The sequence below is a fragment of the Crocuta crocuta genome, unplaced genomic scaffold, assembly GCF_008692635.1.
Source record: "Crocuta crocuta isolate KB4526 unplaced genomic scaffold, BGI_CrCroc_1.0 scaffold64, whole genome shotgun sequence".
Taxonomy (NCBI): Eukaryota; Metazoa; Chordata; class Mammalia; order Carnivora; family Hyaenidae; genus Crocuta; species Crocuta crocuta.
This window is the reverse complement of record NW_027530640.1, coordinates 11,279,693-11,301,009: the sequence shown is the minus strand read 5'-3', so window position 1 is coordinate 11,301,009 and position 21,317 is coordinate 11,279,693. Positions and strand designations below refer to the sequence as shown.

Sequence of the window (21,317 nt, the reverse complement as noted above, 5' to 3'; positions counted from 1 at the left end):
AGAGGACTTAAGAGAAGAGGCTGATGCACGGAGCCCTTTGCCTGGTGGGTCCTGACTGGGCATTTCCGGTGTTTCTACTTTTAGTTACTTGACATGGCATTTAAACCTTATCAAAGCAGCACCCGGAGGCCTGGTGCCCACCTCAAGGCCCACAGACTCCCAAGCCTTGGGATCCTCCCCACTCAGCTTCCCCAAGTGCTCACGATGGAGTGGGGCCCAAAGCAAGGATGCATTTGCTGTTCAAAATGATTTCTAAGGAGGGGAAAAAGACTCCACAGAAATATTTCTTGGCATCCTCCCAAAAACATAAATGCTATTGATTGAAGATTTAATGACTCAAATGAATGCAATAGCTCTGAATGATCTTCCTGAATGTACCACTGTTATTTTTTTAACCCATGAATAATTAAATAGTTCATACCCGTGGTAGCATTGATATGGGCAAAGACAGCAATCTTTTTCGAATTTCACAATCCTTTTAACAAACATTACATTGACTGGATCTAGGGCTTTCCTGATGCAGAGCTCGGTCATAAACCAAAGCCCCAGGGCACAGCTAAGGCACAGTGCCATGTTCCTCTGTGCTCCCAGCTGAGGAGACTTTCTGGAGGTACCTACAGCTGACTGACTAGCACATGCCACAACTTAGGTTATCTTGAGTCCTGCTGCCAGAGAAAGGGGGGGAAAACGGTGTTCTCAAATCCCAAATGTGTTTTCCTGAAAAGAAAAAGCCACACTGCCAGAAGGACAGGGAAGGTCTGCAAAATGTCAAACTTGTCCCTTACCCGGGCACTCTGGCCAGCAATCAGTTGATCATCTTCTGTCTGGACGCTTGTCCTACTTCTGACATCAAAGTCTTCTGTCTCGAAGTCAGAGTCATCCAGTTCTTCAGGGGTCTACCACCAACACAGAATTATACAAGTCAGACACAACCCTGGGTCTCTGGCCTTCAGCTGTTCCAAGCCTCTGGGCCCAATGTATGAACACCCAGAATTCTGCATTTTCATGTGCCATGTTCCAAACAATGTAGTTAAAATCCTTCTTTGTCCAAGACCCTGCCGCACTAACGCACACATGGGGTGGCTGGTCCAACACCAGGTGAAGGTTCCACATCAACACTTCCAAAGTTGTCTAGCTAGGGCTTTGTTTATGGGAGGTTAGGGCTTTAACTTTTACTTGAGTCAGGACTCTCTTTACACAATGTACTCCTTTAACACCTGTATCCTAAGACAAAGGTGAGAATTATCTTGGGTAGAAAAGGTACTGTATTAAAAAGAGAAGTATTTTATCTAACAGTAAGCATATTCTTCTAACCTCCCCATTTTTTATAGCAAAAAGAAAATTAATGAATTAACTAATACTGGGCTTTCTCTTAGGATACGGCTTTGAGGAGTACGAATAGGCAATGTATTTTTATGGGTTGTTTGTTTGACTTTCATCAAAGCAAAAAGAATATGGCAGGTAAGGTTTGGGTATATACCAAAGGTCCTGATTACCAGTCCCAGCTCTTTGCTTTAATTATGAAATAAAATTCTTATTTTGCACAACCTCCAGCCTCTGATGATTAGCTGCTAACTTGAAACATAATGTTGTCTTCTGGAAGTTATCAGTAACAGGGCAGCAGGCGGAACAGCTGGGGCTGGCTCTTGGCCCAGCTGGCTGGCCTGTGACAGGAGGGCACTGAGGCAAGTCCCTCATCTGCACCAGGACTTAATCCAAGCCCAGCCCAAGGGCTCACTGCAAGGCTCAAAAGAGAGGATGGGTGAGGAAGCATCTGCCCCAGCCAAGGCTATCTTGGGTTTGTACACATGCAAAAGCTGAGCCTGTCCCTCAATGGGAAGAGGTAAGGACAGCGGAGGTCACACCAGGCACCAGCAAGCAGGAAGGAACACATAAATGCAAGATCCTAAGTCTGTCTGACAATACACCACCCTGGGCCAAGGGTCAGAGATACCTGTGAAGGGGCTTTCTCCAAGGAGTGCCTCCTGATAAGATCTCTGCTTCTATACCACCCTTGCTAGTCCATCACAGACCAAAGAACTGTTCCTGCCAAGAAAACCAAATACATTCTATTCTTTCATTCTGAGTATGTGTGTGCCAAGTACTGTTCTGGGCCCTGGAGGTACAAAATGACTAAAACAAATATCCCTGCTCTTGCATATATTCTAAGGGGGGAAATGACAATAAACAAAATGAGAAAGTGAATTTTATGAGACATCAGAAAGCGATCAGTGATACAAATCAATAAAGTAGTGAAGAGGACTGTAATTTCATATGGGTAGTCAGGCAGGAAAGGTTTCCTAAGAAGGTGACATGTGAACAGGGAGCATGGGATAGACCTGGGGGAGAAGTGTCCTGGCAGGAGGGAGTCACCACAACCAAGGCCCAGGGGTAGAAGCTCACCTGAGGAATCAGATGAACAAAGAGGCTATGGCAGAGGGACTCCATTCATGGCCCTCAGGTTATAGGATCAACTGGAGTCGCGGAAGAGCAGCAGCAGATGAGGTCCTCAGAGGCCTTGTGGGCTAGTGTTAAGGACTCATGCCACAGTCAGCTCTGGAGGGTGCTGAGCACTGGATAACATGACTTAACTGAAGCTTGAAAGGATCACTTGGGCTGCTCTGTGGAGTGTGAGACTGCAGGCATCAAGGGGAGAGAATAGGGAGGCAGGTACACGAATCTAGGTAAAAGGTGCTACTGACCAGGACCAAAGTGGGAACAGTGCTCAGATGCTCTATTTATTGTCAAGGTAGATCAGATGTGGGAAATGAGACAAAAGAGGAAATCAAGGGCAAATCAGAGGTTTGGCTCTCAGCAAATGGATGGTAGGCTGCCATCAACTAACCCATCAAGACTGGGTAGAGCGGGGGAGGGGTGTGTGTGTGTAAAAGATCAGCAGGTGCCGATTAGATAATCAAGTGGCCAGAGAGAGTAGGCAAGGTGGCAGGTTGAGTGTGGAACTCAGGACAGTCACCCTGGATGCCTTTCTCAAGGGAATGAGGACCATCAGAGAAGAGAAGCAGCCAAGAGCTTTGCTACCTACCAGACATGCCACTGGTAAGGGGCTCTTGAAGAGAGAAGGACAAAGCAGACTAAGAAGGAGGGAGATCAATGGGAGAAATGCCAGTGTGCCGTACGCTGTACACAGGCACAGACCTGGCAGGCAGGATGCCCCGACCACCTCCACATGCTACAGAGACAGCACCAGGCTCCACTGGAGGCAGGAGGCAAGCAGGAAGGTCTGAAACATTCCTGGATGCTAGGTTGTGGGGCCATGCTGCCCGGTTCTGGGACCACAGTAGGGGTAGCTGCCCTGTTCCACACCAGGCTTAGCAGATGGCGGATTTCACGAGAACAGGATCATGCAAAGCCATGTAAGAAAGTGAACAGGGCAAAAGAGAGTCTATTGACTAACCAGAGACACAAAGCTAGAAAAGGAACGAAGCAAAGACGGGAGAGGTTGGGTAAGGGTGACAGGTGAGGAGGACTCAGGATTGTCACAGTCTGGAGGGTGGGGGCTACAGAAAAGGACACTGGACACTGGTAATGACAAAGACCAGATGTGACTGGGGAAGGCAAGCTGGGGTGAGAGGAGGACAAGACAGTAAGCAACTGAGAGGCTTGGGGGGTGGGAGGATGATTCTTGAATTCAAATATGAATAGAGTTCAAGTGCACAGCAGTAAGCGAGGGCCTCAAAATGGCTGCCTCACAGGCCTCAGCTGCGCCCTAGCTCCAATGCACCTGGCTGCGTGCACCTCTGCCAGGGCTGTGGCCATCCTGGTGCCCAGCGCAGCTACTCCACTGCCAGGCCCGGTACTGGGCACATGATCTACATTATACCTGATTAAAAACCACCAACCACTAGCACCTCTGTTTCTAAGAGAAGACGAGAGAAGAGGCACCTGTTCACAGACAAAGCACGCAAAGGAGTCCGTCCAGAAGGCCTACCTGCTCTGAGGACCTGCTTTCCCACAAAAGGACTCTAGGGTTGGCATACATTTCCTGGCATGTACGCAGTTTTTAGTCCACTTAAACCCCCAAAAGCACTAACCTCAGACACCCAATGACTCCTTTTTTTTTTTTTTTTTTTTTAACCACTAAGGTTCTTTTAATTCTATTTCTAGCTGTCAGTATGGAAAAGAGCTCTGGCCAGGTTTTTTCTTGAGCACAGGAATGAAGGGAGGGAGAAAGCAAAACAATTCTCTGCCCCCAACCTCCAGCATGTCCAGGGGCCTTGGGGCCTGCAGCCAACAGCCAGCAGCCAACCAGGCAATCCATGAACACTTATCTTTCCTCCTCATCCCGAGGTACATTCTTGCCCAAGTGTTTCTACACTGCATACGAAATGGGTCTAGCCTGATGCAACTGCCTTAGAAATGGCCTCTGTTTCCAGCTGACAGTCTGGCTAGGTTCCGCAGGGTGCCAAGCTGAGAGGATAAAAAAGTGGGACAGAATCCCTGACTAGCTTGAAAGGTTGGACTAGCAAACCATGAAGGTGTAATTGACACTCCCCTGATCCCACTACACTGACAACATAGCAAAGTAGCCATGTATGCAGCAGGAAGGCTGTGCAGCCCAGCCCAGCCTAGGCCTATGGGACCCCCAGGTGGCCTTGAGGAAGAGTTCTGCACAGTCCCTTCTGTCAGCTTCCAGAGCAACATGCTCAAACTCTGAACAACATGTGAGGAATCAAATGCTAGGGAAAGACAGCTATGAGACCTGCCCCAGCCCCTGGCCTCTATTACGGAGGGATTAGTAGCTTCTCAAGGGGCTGCGACAGGCACTCCCTCCTCACCCTCAACACACTGGGGCTCCACGAGCCTCCTGCCTCCCTATTTACCCCTTCAAGGACAGGGAATGTATTCTACGTGAACAGTAACTTCAACTTACATTAAAGAAATACTCTGTTCTCTGAAAATAACGGAAAAGCCTTTACTCTGTGTAGTCTCCCTCTAACTTACCAGAAGCCTCCTATTTGTGGTGGCTGTTTGCCTGAAACTAAATCATCAAAGCCAGTTCACACCAGCTCCCCTTCTTGGCCCAAGCCTGGGCTCTAACTTGCAACTAAAAGTCATTTTAGACAACATAATTAAATATATCTCACTCTAACAGCTTTTAGATTCATGGTTTTAATATACTGCCACCGCATCTGCTGAGTTCCCGAATGATGCATTGCTCAAGTTTAGCAAACGATAAGAAAGAAGCTGTTAAAACGTCTGAAATGCAGTTACTCACCCTTATCATCAACACTGCTTTCCTGATGTCCCGGATGCCATCATACACCAGGCGAGAGGCATCGATAAACTCGTTCTCATCCATGGGCTGGGCAGGGTCCGAGCTAAGGGCTTCCACAGCTGCCTCTACTTGCTCAGTAAAACGTGGCATGACTGTGGAGAAAGAGGGCAGATCCCGCTAGCCCAGCAGACAGCATCATTCTACCAGCCCTCCCTCATCCCTCCATCAGACAGGAGGAGGTGAGGTGTATGATGAACAGCATCTACCTCTACCTATGTGAGGAGTATTTACAGTTGAAATAAATTAGGTGCTGTATTTTACCAAGACTCAAATCATCTTTGTCTCTGACCAGATTTTGCAATACAGTATTTGGATGAGTGAGCAACTGAAGTAAGATAAACAGGAGGCCTCACTTAAACCTAGGACCCTCCTTAATTTGGTACTTACCCACTAACAAGAGACTTCACTCAAAGTTCAGCTTAAACAGTGTGTTCAGAATTATTCCCATCATTAGCTGTGGGACACATGCGAAGGAAACGGGCTTTCAAGACCTTAATTTGATCAACTTCTCAAAGTTTGATGTTCAATCCACACATGTTGTGTGAAGGCCTGAGCTACATTCTGATGTCATCCTTACTAACCACAGGGCCTGGACTCCCAGGATGGCCTGGCACACCCATCTGTGTGTGGGGAGCATTGTAAGGGAGGGAGTCCCCGAACCTGTGTTGGAGAGCAGCTTGGTGGCTTCCAGGACCTTCTCTGTGTAGACACCTGGCTCGTAGTTGTCCATCTCTGAGGTGACTACATGGATGACCCTAGCAGCCCGACCTCGAATTGCACCAGCTGTGCGGTCCAGGCCATCCACATCTTTCTCTTGGAGAGCAATGACACATTTGTTCACATCTTCCAAAATGTGATTCTCTGAAGAACAAACAAAAAGCTGAATGAGGAAGAAGGCATTCCACTAGAAGGGGACAATGTAAGTTGGCACCTATCATTCACTGAGTGCTCATTTGTGCCAGCTGCAGTACCAAAGCTTTTCATGTATCATTTCACTGAAGAGACCAGACTAACCGTTGGATTAAGTGTCCCACAGAATCTCAACCTGGAATCACCTCCAAGAATAACAATCTGCATTCCAGATTTATAGAAAGAGGAAGAGAGAGAGGTCAACTGAGATTTCTAAGACAGGGTTGTTTTGTAAACCAGGCAGAAAATTCAGATCACAGAAATCTACTATCTTCTCTTTAAATAATTTCACTGATCTGATGTCCAAAACAAAGTCTAAAATAGAGGAAAGGGTTCACTATAAGTCTCATTCCTTCCATTCTCTTGCCCCTCCCTAAGTATATGCCAATATATTCAGATAATCTCCCAAGAAGTCAGGACAGCCCTGGATAGAAGGCACTGGAAAGCAGACTGAAGCCTCCTCTGGAGGGCACAGAAGGAGCCCACATGAAGCAAAACATTTAGTAACCTTCTCATGGGTGCAGGTGGGCCTGCTGTTGTATTTGCAAAAACCCTTGAAACCCTTTGTTAAGCTGACATTTTGAGGACCCGCCAAACCTATTTTTCCTCAAAACAAAATGCTTGACATTGGATATGGATCCTGGGAATCCCAGAGTAAGGAGTTAGCTTCAGCTTCATCTATAGTAATAGCGAATGAAAGCAACCAAAATGTCCAAGGGCAGTAGGTAATACATTATGGGTACATACATCCATTGAATGGATGAGGCCAGTCTGTAAGGGCTAACCCAGAATGGTAAAGAGGATGTTCTCATCCAGAACTGCAGAGATCATGAGGAGACAGCCCAAATGACAGGGCTGTTCCCACTCCATGGGGTGGGTCGGAAAGTGACATAAAGGAAAGCCCCCACATCATCCTCTGGCCATTGCCTCCCAGCTCAGAAAGGAGCTTTCTTCAAGACATGCAAGAACTCACACAAGATATGCTCACTCGCTTAAGCCAAGAGAGTACCTGGTAGAAGAGGTGGGAGACTAATGGCCTTAGTTCTTCTGGCAGAGCTAGAACAATTAGGGCAAAAATAATCTGTCTAAGAAACATATCTGGTCATTTCTTTGCCAGCCCCGGACACCTTATGCATCGACATGTCATTATTCTGGACTGCCTCCTGATTTAATCCACTTGCAAAAGCCATTATCCTTCCCTCACAGTCTCTGCTAACATACTCAGTCAAGTTATATGTGACAATTTCTGGAAGGGAGGGAACTATAAGCTTGACCTCTTAAGATACTCAAAACTAAGATAGTGGTCATGGTGCTATTCCCTCTTATGTCAAAGGGAGCCAGAGATGAGTGGTACTTAGTAGATCTACCAAAGAACAGTATAACACAATGCACTGCCTTTGGGCTTCAGCATCCTCTGCAGGACCCAAGAACCAATGCCCTTCTCTTTGTAGTTCCCAACAGACTAGAGACAGGAACTCTGTAAGGGTCTTTGTGTTCTGAGACTAAAGGTGCAGTGGTATGAAATGAAAATCACAACAACAAAAAATAACCATGTGACAGAATGAAAAGAGATTTTGTAAAAACATGTTTCCTATAAAACTAATCACACCCTTACCATATCCAGCAATCACATTCGGGTATTTATCCAAAGGAGTTGAAAACTTAGGTCCGCATAAAACATGGACACAGATGTTTATGGCAGCTTTGTTCCTAACTGCCAAAACTTGGAAATGACCAAGATGTCCTTCATTAGGTGAATGAATAAAATGAGATAAATCAAGACCATGGAATTTTATTCAGCACTGACAAGAAATGACCACTTAAGCCATGAAAAGACAAGGTATACATATTACTAAATGAAAGAAGGCAATCTGAAAAGGCTACATACGGTAGGATTCCAACTATATGACATTCTGGAAAAGGCAAAACTATGGAGATAGTCAAAATATCAGGAGTCAGAGGAGGGAGGGAAGAAAAGGCAGAGCACAGAGGATTTTTAGGGTAGTGAATACATGACACTATAATTATGGATACACTTGTCCAAACCCATGGAATACACACCAGTGAGAGTGAACAGTAAGGTATATCATGGACTCTGGTGATAATGATATATAGCTTCATCAGTTGTAACAAATGTGCCACAGTGATGGGACACGCTGATGAGGCTGTGCATGTGTGGGGTTACAGACTGATGGAAAATCTCTGTACCCTTCTCTTAAACTACGCTGTGAACTTAAAATTGCTCTAAAAGTTTTTCTTTCTGGGGTGCCTGGGTGGCTCAGTCGGTTAAGCATCCGACTTGGGCTCAGGTCATGATCTCACAGTTCATGGGTTCGAGGCCTGTGTCAGGCTCTGTGCTGACAGCTAGCTCAGAGCCTGGAGCCTGTTTCAGATTCTGTGTCTCTCTCTCTCCCTGACCCTCCCTTGCTCATGCGGTCTCTCTTTCTCAGAAATAAATTTTAAAAAATTAAAAAAATAATAATAAAAAATAAAAACATAAAAGTTTTTCTTTCTTTTCTTCAAATAAATTATTTCCAGTGAAAGCCAGAATACAATATGAATTCCCATTACAGAAAGGAAAAATGAATTACCACGGCAAAGCTAAGAAAACCCTAATTTTGTGTACTAATTCAAAAAGCAGTGGGGACTTGTAGGGCTTTTATCATTGTATTATCAACAGAGAAAATATATTAAACTTTTTACATAAACAAATTTTAGGGAGGATATCTGAACCATTCACAAGAATAAACAGATGGGGAGCTCAGTGGAAACATCTTTTATGTACAAACTTTCTACATAATTAAACCAAACAGACTGGTACTGAGCCTGCACACCATACCAGCCTGTGGGTTAAGAACTGCTGCTTTTGCTGAACCTAACACATTTTACACTTGTATAAGTCAGGAGAGGAAAGTAGCAGGAAGGGAAGGAAAAAGTATCACTAACTAAACTATGAACCAGTGTTTTCCTGTATCACTGATTTTAAAGCTCATCCTTGTTTCAGGATTGTCAGTATGGGGGAGGAAGCCCATCTGAGAATCAATGAAGCATGACATTCTTTTTTTGTTCATTAAACAAAATAGTCCAAACTTTCACCAATGATTTGTTAACCTTAATCTAGGCACCTATGTTTTTAAAAATCAATTTAGACTTTCTTGAATTCACACGGGCTTTCTCCAGAGAACCTAAACCAGGGAAGAGCTTGCTATTCTTTAGCAACAAAGGAAGCCTTCTATTTCAGGAAGCTAATAGTGTCTACCATCACTGAACAGCTGTCTCTCAGAAAGCCCCATCCAGCTGAGGCCACCACATACTCAGGACACAACATCAATCCTGTTCTTTGCACTTGAGCCTTAAAGGAGAAGTGAGTTTCCAGTGAACGTGTACAAACAAGAGAGACTTGGAGCTACCCAGGCTAACTAAAATCTTTTTTAAATAATTTTTTAACATTTATTTTTGAGAGACAGAGACAGAGTACGAATAGGGGAGGGGCAGAGACAGACAAACACAGAATCCAAAGCAGGCTCCAGGCTCTGGGATGTAAGCACAGAGCCTGACATGGGGCTTGAACTTGCAAACTGAGATCATGATCTGAGCTGAAGTCGGACATTCAACCGACTGAGCCAACCAAACGTCCCTAACTAAAATCTTAAGTTACTTCAGCTTTAACTGAATTTCCAAGGAATATCAGCAAGGATTCATTACGGGTAGACACACCAATCTGAACCCCGTCAAAAACTCTGATTGTTCAACAGTCTTCACTGGGAGGTGCCTCTAACAGGAAAAAAAAGTCACATACACAACAGTCTATCTAACAAGAGACCATATTATGGACACTATTATATGTTTTTCATTTGAAAACCTTTCTAGGCCTGCATCCACCCATTTACCTCATTCATGTTAATGGCTGCAAAGTACCTTACTGAATAGATGGAGGGGCCATAATTCACTTATCCAGTCTTCTCTTCAACATTTTGGTTGACATGAACAACCTTGTACAGGTACATATGTGTACATATCCCTGAGGTAAATTTCTAGCAATAGGATTACTAAGTCAAAAGGCATATATATGTTTAAAGTAGATGTGTGGTGCCTAATTGGCCTCCAGGAATCAAGCCAACTGGCATTCTCCAGAAAGGCTGCATCAACTTATACTTCAATTCATGATATGTAACAGGGCCTATTGTGTGTACCCTTTGCTCTTGGATATCTTTACTGGTATAACCTTGTGCACACATATGAAATGATAATATTAATACTTTATATAGAGGACTTAATCTATATCAGGAAATACTCTGAGTGCCTGACATTTAACTCTTTATATAGTAGCCATTAAAAAAAACAAAAAAACAAACAAACAAAAAACCCACCATTAAATAATGAGGAAGCAAGGCCATGGACTTGCCCAAGGTTATACAGCTAGTGGGCAGGAGAGTCAGAAATCAAATCTAACTTCACCACTACCTTATCTTCAGCTTTGAAGGGGTTTTTTGTTGTTGTTGTTGTTGTTTTTTGCTCTTCAACACAAAAACAAAAAATTAGGTGTAGTAATCCTTTTATTTAATGGCCTTCTACTCAGACCAAATTCTTTGGGCACAATGACTCTTAATGAAGAAGAAAAAGTACAAATTACCAGTCTTATGTGTTGCCCTAATGTATCTAATGCAATATACTATTTGTTTCCAAAAGCATGAGGTAAAGAAATGTAATAAACCCAATTAGAACCACTCTAGCCAAACACTTGAATTTAAAAAAAAATGAAGAAACTAAAACTTCCACATGTAAGCAGAATAAACGCACAAGAAAGTAAATTGCACTTCCGTGGAAAACATTTATCAAATACAATTCAAATGAAATTCAAACAGTCTTTATCACTTTGATAAATTTCAAACTCCTGTCCTTAAGGGATCAGTCAATATAAATAGACTTGTGGTCTGCTGAATGTGCTCTAGCATCTTAACATCTCCAATATTTACAAGGCACATTCTGAAAAGAGCTTGGTGAAAAGGAGCCCCCACTCTCTCTTCCTTAGGGGTGGCATGCATGTCTCTCTTTCAAATGCCATTGTCTCCTATTTGACATACAGAGTTTATCAAGTTTCCCTCACCCTGCAGCCTCATGAAATGTTTGGGGGCTTCACCAAATTATACACAAAATTATCCTCACCTTTTGAGCCAAAAATTTAGACAAGACTCGTGCCAAGTGAGGGAACTTCTGAAACCAAAAGGACAGAATATCCAGGAACAACAGAGATAAAGCAACAAAGAATCCTCTCAGTCCTATTCCCTAAGTAGGGAATGTCCCTTAGAGGGTTCGTGGCTAGTGGGCAGGCTCCAGCAAACTTGTAGTCCCCATGGATTCCAAGAAGGAGTTCGTGGTAGAAAATCCTTAGTAAAAATATTCCTTTAAAACTATCACACTGCCAGAGGTACCAAAATACAGTAGAAAACAACCACTCGAAGGTGTCAAGCTCCATCCTTACTGTGCATTTAGCATAGGTTTATGAAACCTACCACCCAAAGCTAGACTCTGTGCTAGGCACTTGCCTCGTAGCATGCCTACTTCACAGGCAGGCCTACTGAAGCACTGGCAGGCCACAGGGCAAGGGGAAATGGGCAGAGGGGGCAGATTAGGATGAGGACAAGATGCAACGTACTGTCTAAAGACTACCCATGAATGCTGCAGAATGACACCTCCTCTCCAATCCATGGTGCACAATTAAGAGATGCTATGAATGGTACAAGGGCTAATGACCAGAGACCATGGGGGCCTGCCCAGTTCAAAGGGGGTTCCTTGTGATGAGAGCCAGTCACTTCCCTAGCAAGAGATGGGTAGACATCTCTTCCCCACCCGCCCCGAAAAGGTGCTCAAATTCTCATGGGTGAGGTGGGTGTGTGAGGGTATAAAGCAGTGTGAATGCCAACAACTAACTGGTCAGTTGAGGAGAATTCTGTACCGGAATATGCTTGCATCCTCCTTCAACTCGTGCCCCTATCAAGCACACCATGAGAGAATCAGGAGAATTATGAATGTTAATCATTTAAATGATGCTGCTAAGCAAGCCTGTGACAAAACCTCAGAGAAATATAGTAGGGTAGACCTCTGAATTCACATACTCTGAAAACACCAACATTTCCTGAAGCAGAGAGTTGTTTCACGTTATTTCCTAAAGAGAAACGGACTAAACTCCTTTCCATCTAGTCAACCCTTATACTTTCTCACATTTGCATAAAAATTGAACATACTCACCAGATAAAAGTGTATCTGTTAAAGAATTTGATTTCTTTTTAGCATTCTTCCGTTTTATGTCATATACCCTAAAGATACTGCCTGGATGCCACTAAATGCTACTGCAGGAAGCCTCTTTGTTCTCCAATTTGAAGAATATTACATGAGGGACATTTGATTCTATTATATTTTATTTTGCTGTAAGAAGGACTGAAAATCCCTTGAGACCAAGCCTGAGATATATAACCAACCTCATCACAAGAAGTTTAGGAATGTAGTATCTATCTCTGGAGGGGGGCCTTACATTTAGATTTCAGAATTTGTTGTTTGCTTAAAAGTGTGCTGTGAAGGTGGAATGTTTTTCTCTAAACCCATGAAAAAGAATAATTCAGTACTTCATTGGGAAAAACAACAGAAGGCCAAGATTTCCCAAAAAAGCCATTGCTGCATTTTTGGCACCTGCAAAGATGTGCTTGCAAATGGGTTTTTTGTTTTAAAGTACCAGCACCTGCAATTTGGCATTCCTGCAGCAGCATGGTTTATCCCCTCTTTTTGCACTTTACAGACTGCCTACTCCCCACTCTCTCAAGTATAGCCAAAGCTACCAACCCCACGGAGAACAGGCAGAGACAGGATGACATTGGTATGCAGAACACACTGTCACCTTATATATAGGTCATTGCTGGAGGACTGCGCTGTGCATGTACTTAAGCCCTGCTTCTCTTTCAAGCTCCAATGACACTCACATCTCCCACGTTCCAGCCTGTGGTTCCCTGAGGTGACAGGTAGTTTTAGCCCTACAAGTAACCAGCCGCTGACTCTGCCCACAGCCACTGGCCTCAGGAGGCCTGGCACCTCCAGAGAGCAAGCATGCAGCTAAGGGTAGCAGAGGCCCTGTTACATGAAGAATGCATTTATACTTGCTCAACTTGAAGGAGATGGATGGAAATTTATCTCTGTGTGATAAACAGTGAATTGCAGTTGACAGACATTTTCTATATGAATGCAATTTACTATGTCATTACCAGTTTATGTTTATATAATGAAATCAACTGTTTTTGTGAGGTGAATTACCCAGATTTATTTTTTGCAAGTTCATAATTAAATGGCACTTAAACATTTCCTCTCTGTTTTCTATCTGTGCATCATGCAGACAGAGTCTTTCGAAAAGTAGGCAGTTAAACTATGATCATTTCCGAGAGAGAGAGAGGAAGAAGCTTTCCAAGAAGGGGGAAATATTATTTTTAAAAATGAACTAAAGATGATGGTGCTGGAAACCCCTCCTCTAAAGTTTCACAGGCTTACAACAAATAACCACAGCCTCTCACAGGACACAGGTCAATGTTTTTTCTAAATACAATAGCAGCAAGAGAGAAGGATGGTCATGTGCTGTACAGGTCAAGAGTTGCAAAATATTACTCTATACAAACGTGAGAAAACTGCCAGCCAGCTTTCAAATTCATGCTTCTAAGATCTAGATCAGCCCCACCACAAGGGAAACAACTCCAACCCTCCTCCCACTGCTCAGGAGTCAGTAGTAGTTTGTTGTTGTTGTTGTTTTTTTTTAATTAAAATGAAAACCAGCACAATATTACTCCTAGAATAATTTACCTGCCCAGACTCGGGGGCATTTTGATTGTCCATTATTGTGACTTAGGGAGAAGTAATTATGTTCATTCTCACATGCTTCTCTGGGGAACCAGCTCATTACCTGAGACAGCCAAGAAGTCATCAATGGAAGTAATGTCATCGACAGCATCTGTGAGAACACGGACTTGTTTTTCCCACTGTTCTTTAAAAAGATCCATGTTCTCCTGGGCCAGTTTACTCTGTGGTTTTGCTGCTAAAGCCAATGCAGCATTGATAACCTGCAAAGATATTGAAGTTCATTGTTTACGCATGAAAATAAAACAGGTGGGACACTCCGGTCAATACAGTGGTAATGGCTTTGTCTCACACACATTTCACGAGGACCCATGATACGACATGTTCCAGCACAACACTTACAAAGACAAAGGAGAGAAGTGTTAAACAAAAGGCAGCAGACATGAGGGTAAAAGAAATATACTGGAAACAGAGATATATAATAAGACAAATGAAAATATCTCTAACCTCTCTACTCTGTGACAGTAACTCTTTAAAATTATTTACATTATATTCTAGTCTTTATTCCACACACACACCCATACACAAGAACATCCCATGACAAAAATACAGAATTACAACTCCTTGCTTCATAAGATTATCTTGTTTCTTCATCAACATTAACTGTTTCTTATCCCATCTTCTGGATGGACATTGCTATTTTCTGATTACACAATTTCTAGGTTTGATTGAGTTACCCACCATTCTTAATAATCTGGTGATGAACATTTGCTATTTCAGGTTCTGAAGCATAGAAAGTAACCTGTACAAAAATCATTCCGCTTAACTGACATATAATTCACATACCAAAAAATTCACCCATTTAAACCTCACAATTCAGTAATTTTTAGTATATTCACAGTTGTGTAACCATTACCACAGTCATTTTTAGACCACTTTCATCACTCGAAAACAAACCCCATATATACGTCAGCAGCCATTCCCCATTTCCTTCATTCCTTAACCCTATCTAATGGCAAGCACTAACTTTACTCTCTTTTTCTATAGATTTGTCTATCCTGGGCAGTTCATATAAGTGGAATATATTACTATGTGGGTTTTTTAACTAGCTTCTTTCACTTGATGTTTTCAAGGTTCTTCCATGCTGCAGAATGTGTCAGTCAGTATTTCATTCCTTTCTATTGATGAATAATATGCCATTATATGGATACACAAGATTTTATCTAACCGTACATCAGTTGATCAGTTTGTTTATCCACACATCAGTGAACCATTTCCACTTTTTTGACCATTATGAAAAAAGCTGTTATGAACATTCACATACATGTTTCTGTGTTTTCATTATTTTTGGGTACATCAGCAGGAGTGGAATAGCTGGGTCCTATGTTTAACTTTAGAGAAACTGCCAGACTGTTTTCCAAAGGAGCTGCACAATTGTCTGTTACCAGCATGTATGAAAGTTCCAATTTCCCGACATCTTCACTAACACTTCTTCCTTCCTTCCTTCCTTCCTTCCTTCCTTCCTTCCTCCCCCCCCCTTTCCTCTCTTCTCCCCTCCTCTCCTCTCCTTTCCTTTCCTTCTTTCTTTCTTTCACTTTTCTCTCTTTTCTTTTAATGACAGCCATCCTGGTATGTGTGAAGTGCTATCACATTGTGGTTTAACTTGCATTTCTCTGATGGCTCATGATACTGCACATCTCTTCCTATGCTTACTGACCCTTAGCACAGATTCTTTGTAGAAATACCTACTCAAATCCTTTGGTGTTTTCATTCAATGAGTAAATAATGAAATCAAACTTATAGAATAATCACTAATATTTCTAGGTCCAAGGTCCTTATAGGTTATCATAAATAAATACCCTTATGATAATACAACTTGGGAAGGAAGCAAAGACAAGAGAAAATTGGTGGTGATGCAGTCGAGATCTGGATGTAGCAGAAAAATAGTTACCACAGAGGCATTTGGGCATACAAACTTGAAAACTGATTTGGGATACATTTTTTTAGGTGCCATTTGAACCACATGCCTTCAGGTCATAATTTCCAATATACTGCGCAGCATTCAAGAATTTTATTCAACTTAGTCAACAAAGACTTGTAAACAGACTGAAGAATCATACCTACTAGACTGGCACAGCTGCTCTTCCTCCCTCCTCAACAACTCGAAATGATAGACCAGTAAGATGATAAACGACAGACCCATAGGCACAGAGGACTGGGCCAGCTACTTATTATTAAAAGCCCGTCATTTATTAAAGTATATGGGTTTGGAAAATTATTTGTAAGAAGAGCTATCCCACCATCTTTCCATGTGTTCTGCTATGGTCTTCCATATTTTCATCATTTCAAGGCTTTTTCTTTGCCTCTTTTCCTTCTTGCCATTCACTTCCCACCAGATGATTCACCACTGTGGACTACTCTCTTCACTACTTAACTCACTGATTCACCAATGCACCAATGAATCAGAGCAGAGCTAGACCATGTTAGAATATTTGGCTGAAAAAAATGTTTCCTAAGAGAGCCAAATAAACACAGGCAGGGAATTAATTATATGTTTTAAATACAAAGATAATTCCTCCATTACAAAAAGAAAATTACTCTCTTTGTTCTATAATATATCTGGTACAGTATAATGGAGAAAAAGCACCTTGTCTAAGGTTAACATTCTCATTTTCATTACAAACTATTTACAAAAGACATCTGATAAATTAAGTACTCATTTCTGATGACTTTGAGTAAATGAGAAATAGATTCTGAACATACTACTTCAAATAGTCATCAAACAATACTTAGTGGTAAAAAGAGAATCATTTACCTTAAAAAATAAAGATGTTATTAATGTCATACTTCCTGTTACCGTTACTTAAACAATAATATAATGATCTTTGTAGCCAATGAAATAAAATGGAAAATAGAAATAAAAGAAAAAGCTGTTAGAAAGGAGACCACAGAATTACCTTTCAATACAGATAATCTCTGTTTATCTAGGAAACTGAAAAGGCAACTAAACAAATTTTAGTATTATAAAGAGTTCATTAAGGTAGCTAGAGAAATAGAAATATATATTAAAATCAATTTTATACTAGAAAAAAGTTAGAAAATAAAATGAGAGGAATGTCAAATCTTCATGAAAGCAATTAACAGGAAATATAGAAGATTAGATCTCTGAAGAAACCCACAGGATACAAGTTAACAGTAAGTGACTTAACTTTTCTGAGGGATATTACAAAAACTCAAACACATTCCATATTTAGGTGAAGGAAGACTGACCTATTTACTCACAGATTAATCTGCAACATTAAACAGCTAGGAATAGCCAAAAAATCTTGGAGAGAGAAAGGGAAGAGAGGTAATTAAATGTAAAACAAAGCTAAAGTAATTAGAATAGAATAATCTAAAAACAGACTCTGTCATAGTGTATAAAAAAGTTACATCACATGCCAGTAGGGATTAACAGTACATTAGTTTTGTATTTGATGGGTTATCTAGAGAAAAAGTTAAATCCCCACTTCATGCTTATATTTAAATGCTAAGGTTGTTTCTGATAAATAATGAGAAAAAATAACAAAGCTAATAAGAATCTATTTATGCTTTGACTGGATACTTCAAGAGAAATAAAGATCTCTCATTTCTTAGAAAACTCTACCATTTCCAAATAACAATGGGAGAAGTCCATTCATAAGTCCGACTAGATCACTTCTGTATTTAAGTATCTATAACTGATGAAGTATATTAGGTAAATCTGTAGGAAGAACACCGAAATACTAGCAGAAAAATGGAGGAAAGACAGGGACAGCCTACCTAAGATGAATTACAAATGACTAGTAAACAACTAGGGGAAAAAATTTACTCTCACAAATCAAAGAAATAAAAATTAAGAGGAGTTAATACTTTTTGCTCATTAAATTTGCAGAAAGCCCTACACTAGGCAACTACCACCGCGTTGAAAACATCTAGGAATAATGTTCAATAGGACATCCTTGTCTTGTTTTTGATTGTAGGGGGAAAGGGCTCAGCCTGTTCTCGTTAATATTATGTTTCACAAGGGGCGCCTGGGTGGCTTAGTCAGTTAAGCGTCCGACTTTCGCTTAGGTCATGATCTCGCGGTTCGTGGGTTCGAGCCCCGCGTCGGGCTCTGTGCTGACTGCCAGCTCAGAGCCTGAAGCCTGTTTCAGAGTCTGTGACTCCCTCTCTCTCTGACCCTCCCCTGCTCACGCTCTCTCTCTCTCTCTCTCTCTCTCTCTCTTAGAAATAAATAAAAACATTAAAAAAAAAAGATTATGATTCACTATTAAACATGATGTTACCAGGTTGGGCAAATTCTCTTCTGTTCCTAGTTTACAAAGTGTTTTTTTGGTCAAGTCTAGATGTTATATTTTCTCAAATCCTTTTTCTGTTTTATTTCCACTGCTCTCGCTATTTCTTCTCTGTCTTCTTTGCTGCCTTGTATTCTTCGACATCAAAGAATTTCAGAGTTCTCATGGTCTGTTCCTATGCTGCCCCTCTAACTACACCCCTCCCCTCACAATGAGCAATTTCATCTAGTTTCATGATTTTACATACCACTTAGGTGCCAACTACATCCACATTTCCTACCTAGAACATTAATTCTAGCTCTCACCTCATATCCCTGTTCCATCCCAAAAAGCTCTACGCAAAGGTCTCAGAATTTCCTGCTCCCAAGCATGCTGAGTGGTCTTGCTTTAAAATTCTTGATCACTCAAGACACGGAGTGTTGGGGACAGCAAGGGAACTACGTTTCCTTAGTCTAATCAATCTCCTCCTCTCAAGTCTGGACTCTAGAGTATTTGTTTCACACCTTCTTTTCTAACCTACCTCTGCCAGCATCCTCACTCTCAGCTTCTAAGTCTGCTGCTTCCAATTTGCATGAGGTGAATACGATCAAAAGACAATGTCTGTAGTTCCTATCACCATATCCACCCAGCTACCTGCATCTGTACCATGTGCTGTCTTAACTTTTTATATTATATTTACACTGATAATATTTATACTGATTTATAATACTGATAATATTTATATTGATGATAATATCCTGTATTATCAATATTTCCCCTTTACTGGACTAATTCCTAATTCTGTATCATCGATATTTCCCCTATTTCTATACTGTCAATATTTCTCCTTTACTGGATTATTTTCAACAGGTAAACATAAAAAACATTCTATTAAAGGCCCCAACTAAAAGTAAAAAATAAATAGCAGTCTCAATCCCATATCTAGCTCATGCTACCACCCCATGTCTCTATAAACCTTACATAAAATCTGAAAGAGCTGCCATCTTGCTATACCCAATCCCTCTCTTCTCTCTTGAACCCACTCCAATCAAGCTTATGTCTCCTAAACTGTACCTAAACTCCTATGTCAAAGGTCATTTGTCATGTCTACATGTTGTTCAATACAAGGACTAATGACATAAATAAACACCATTCCTAGAAATACTCTTTTTCACTTGCCTTCCAAGGTAGAGCCAGCTCCTGGTGTTCTTCTGGTCTTACTAACCCTTCCTGAGTCTCCTCTGCTCATCTCCCCAAACTCTAAATGTTAGGGAACCCCAGTTTTAGTGCCTAAACTTTTTTATTCTAGGTATACTTATTCTATTGGTGAGTACATCCAGGCTCACGGCATCCTATGTGTGCTGATGAATCTCACATTTATACATCCTGTCTAGATCTGTTCCTTGAATTTCACTTAGCATCTTGCGTATCTAATTACCATGTCCAAAATAGAGCTCCTTAGCTGTTCCCCCCAAATCACGTTTCCCTATCAAAATAAAGGACAGCTCCATCCTTTCAGGTACTTAGATTCAAAATTCTGGAATTCTCCTTTGCTCTTCTCTTTGCCTTCTACCTCATATTTAATTCTGCAGTAAATTCTATCATCAATATATCCAGACTCTAATCAGTGCTCATCACATCTACTGTACTCTTTCCTGGATTAGTACCATAACGTCTGTTTTGGTTTCCTATTGGTGCTGTAACGTATCATGAGCAAAGTAGTTTTGCTTAAAACAACACAAATGTATGATCTTAACAGTTCTGCATATTAAAAGTCAAAGTGTCAGCAGGCCTATTCACTCTAGAGGCTCTAGAAGAGAATCCAGTCCGACTCCTGGAGGCTGTCCACACTCTACTTGTGGCAACATGGCTCCAATGCCTGCTTCCACCATCACAGTGTCTTCTCAGACTCTGACAACTCTGTCTCCCTCATATTAGGACACTTTGATTATACTGGGGTCCCCCCCTGATAATCTAGCTATTCCTTAGTTCTCTGTCTCTCCTTTTTTTAACCTTTACAAAGCCCTTTTGCTACTTAAGATAATGTATTCACAGGTCTTGGGAATTAGGAAATGAACATCTTTGTTGGGGGTGAGCATATTTTTCTGCTTAGCACAGCCTCCTGAGAGCTATCTCTGCTTCTATCTCTCCTGACAGAAGTCAGGGAGACCTCAATTAGATCATGTCAATCCTCTCAAAAATCCTTCAATGGCTTCCCATGTCACTTTGAGTAAAAAGCCAAGGGCTTTCCCATCGTCCTAAAAAGACCCAAACCACCCAAACTTCTGTTAGATAGCTGACCTTTATTTTCAAAGTCTGTGCATTTGCTGCTCCTGGAGTGCCATAGCCTCCATGGCTTGTTCTGTCATCTCCTCCAGATCTCTTTGCTGCTAAATAATTTTCTCAAAGGTGTCTTTCCTGACCTTCCCATACTGTTTAACACACACATTACAATTTGAAGGATGTAGCTAAAGCAGTGCTTTAAGAGAAATCTATAGCATGAAATGTTTAAGTGTGACATCAGAAAACAAAGTTTCAAATCAATGATCTAAAAACTTCTAACTTTAGAAACTAGAAAAGGGGCAAATCAAACCCCGAAGTAAGCAGAAGGAATAAAGTACCAGAGTAGCAATTGATGAAATATAAATTACCAAAGATCACTCAAGAATAAACAGCTAAAGTGAGCATCCTTTTATAGATTAAAGAAACTGAATTGTTAAAAAACCTTCCCCAAAAGGAAACTCCAGGCCAAATGGCTTCAGTGGTAAATTATCCCAAACATTTAAAGGACTAATATCAATTATACAGATTTTTCAAGAAAATAGAAGAGAAGTAAACACTTTCCAACGGTTAGGCTATGGAAACCAGACTGTACCAGAAAGGAAAACTAACCAGTATCAATATGCAAGTCTCACAGGTAGACTGCAATGTCTCTGGCAGCATGTTACTAGCAGATCTCTGTCAGAAGGGGGAAAAAGGGGTGG

The 21,317-nt window shown here is 41.5% G+C and overlaps 1 protein-coding gene across 3 annotated transcripts in view; it reads right to left on the bottom strand.

Moving 5' to 3' along the window:
• CTNNA1 (catenin alpha 1) overlaps window positions 1–21,317 on the bottom strand; it is a 173,827-nt gene that overhangs the window by 4,468 nt on the left and 148,042 nt on the right. For all 3 annotated transcript variants that reach the window (XM_077768729.1, XM_077768727.1, XM_077768728.1), the window contains exons 11-14: window positions 14,145–14,301; window positions 5,957–6,157; window positions 5,237–5,388; window positions 786–896 (exon numbers count right to left, since the gene is read on the bottom strand). In XM_077768729.1, the coding sequence (XP_077624855.1) occupies window positions 786–896; window positions 5,237–5,388; window positions 5,957–6,157; window positions 14,145–14,301 (621 nt within the window). The remainder of the gene's footprint in view (window positions 1–785; window positions 897–5,236; window positions 5,389–5,956; window positions 6,158–14,144; window positions 14,302–21,317) is intronic.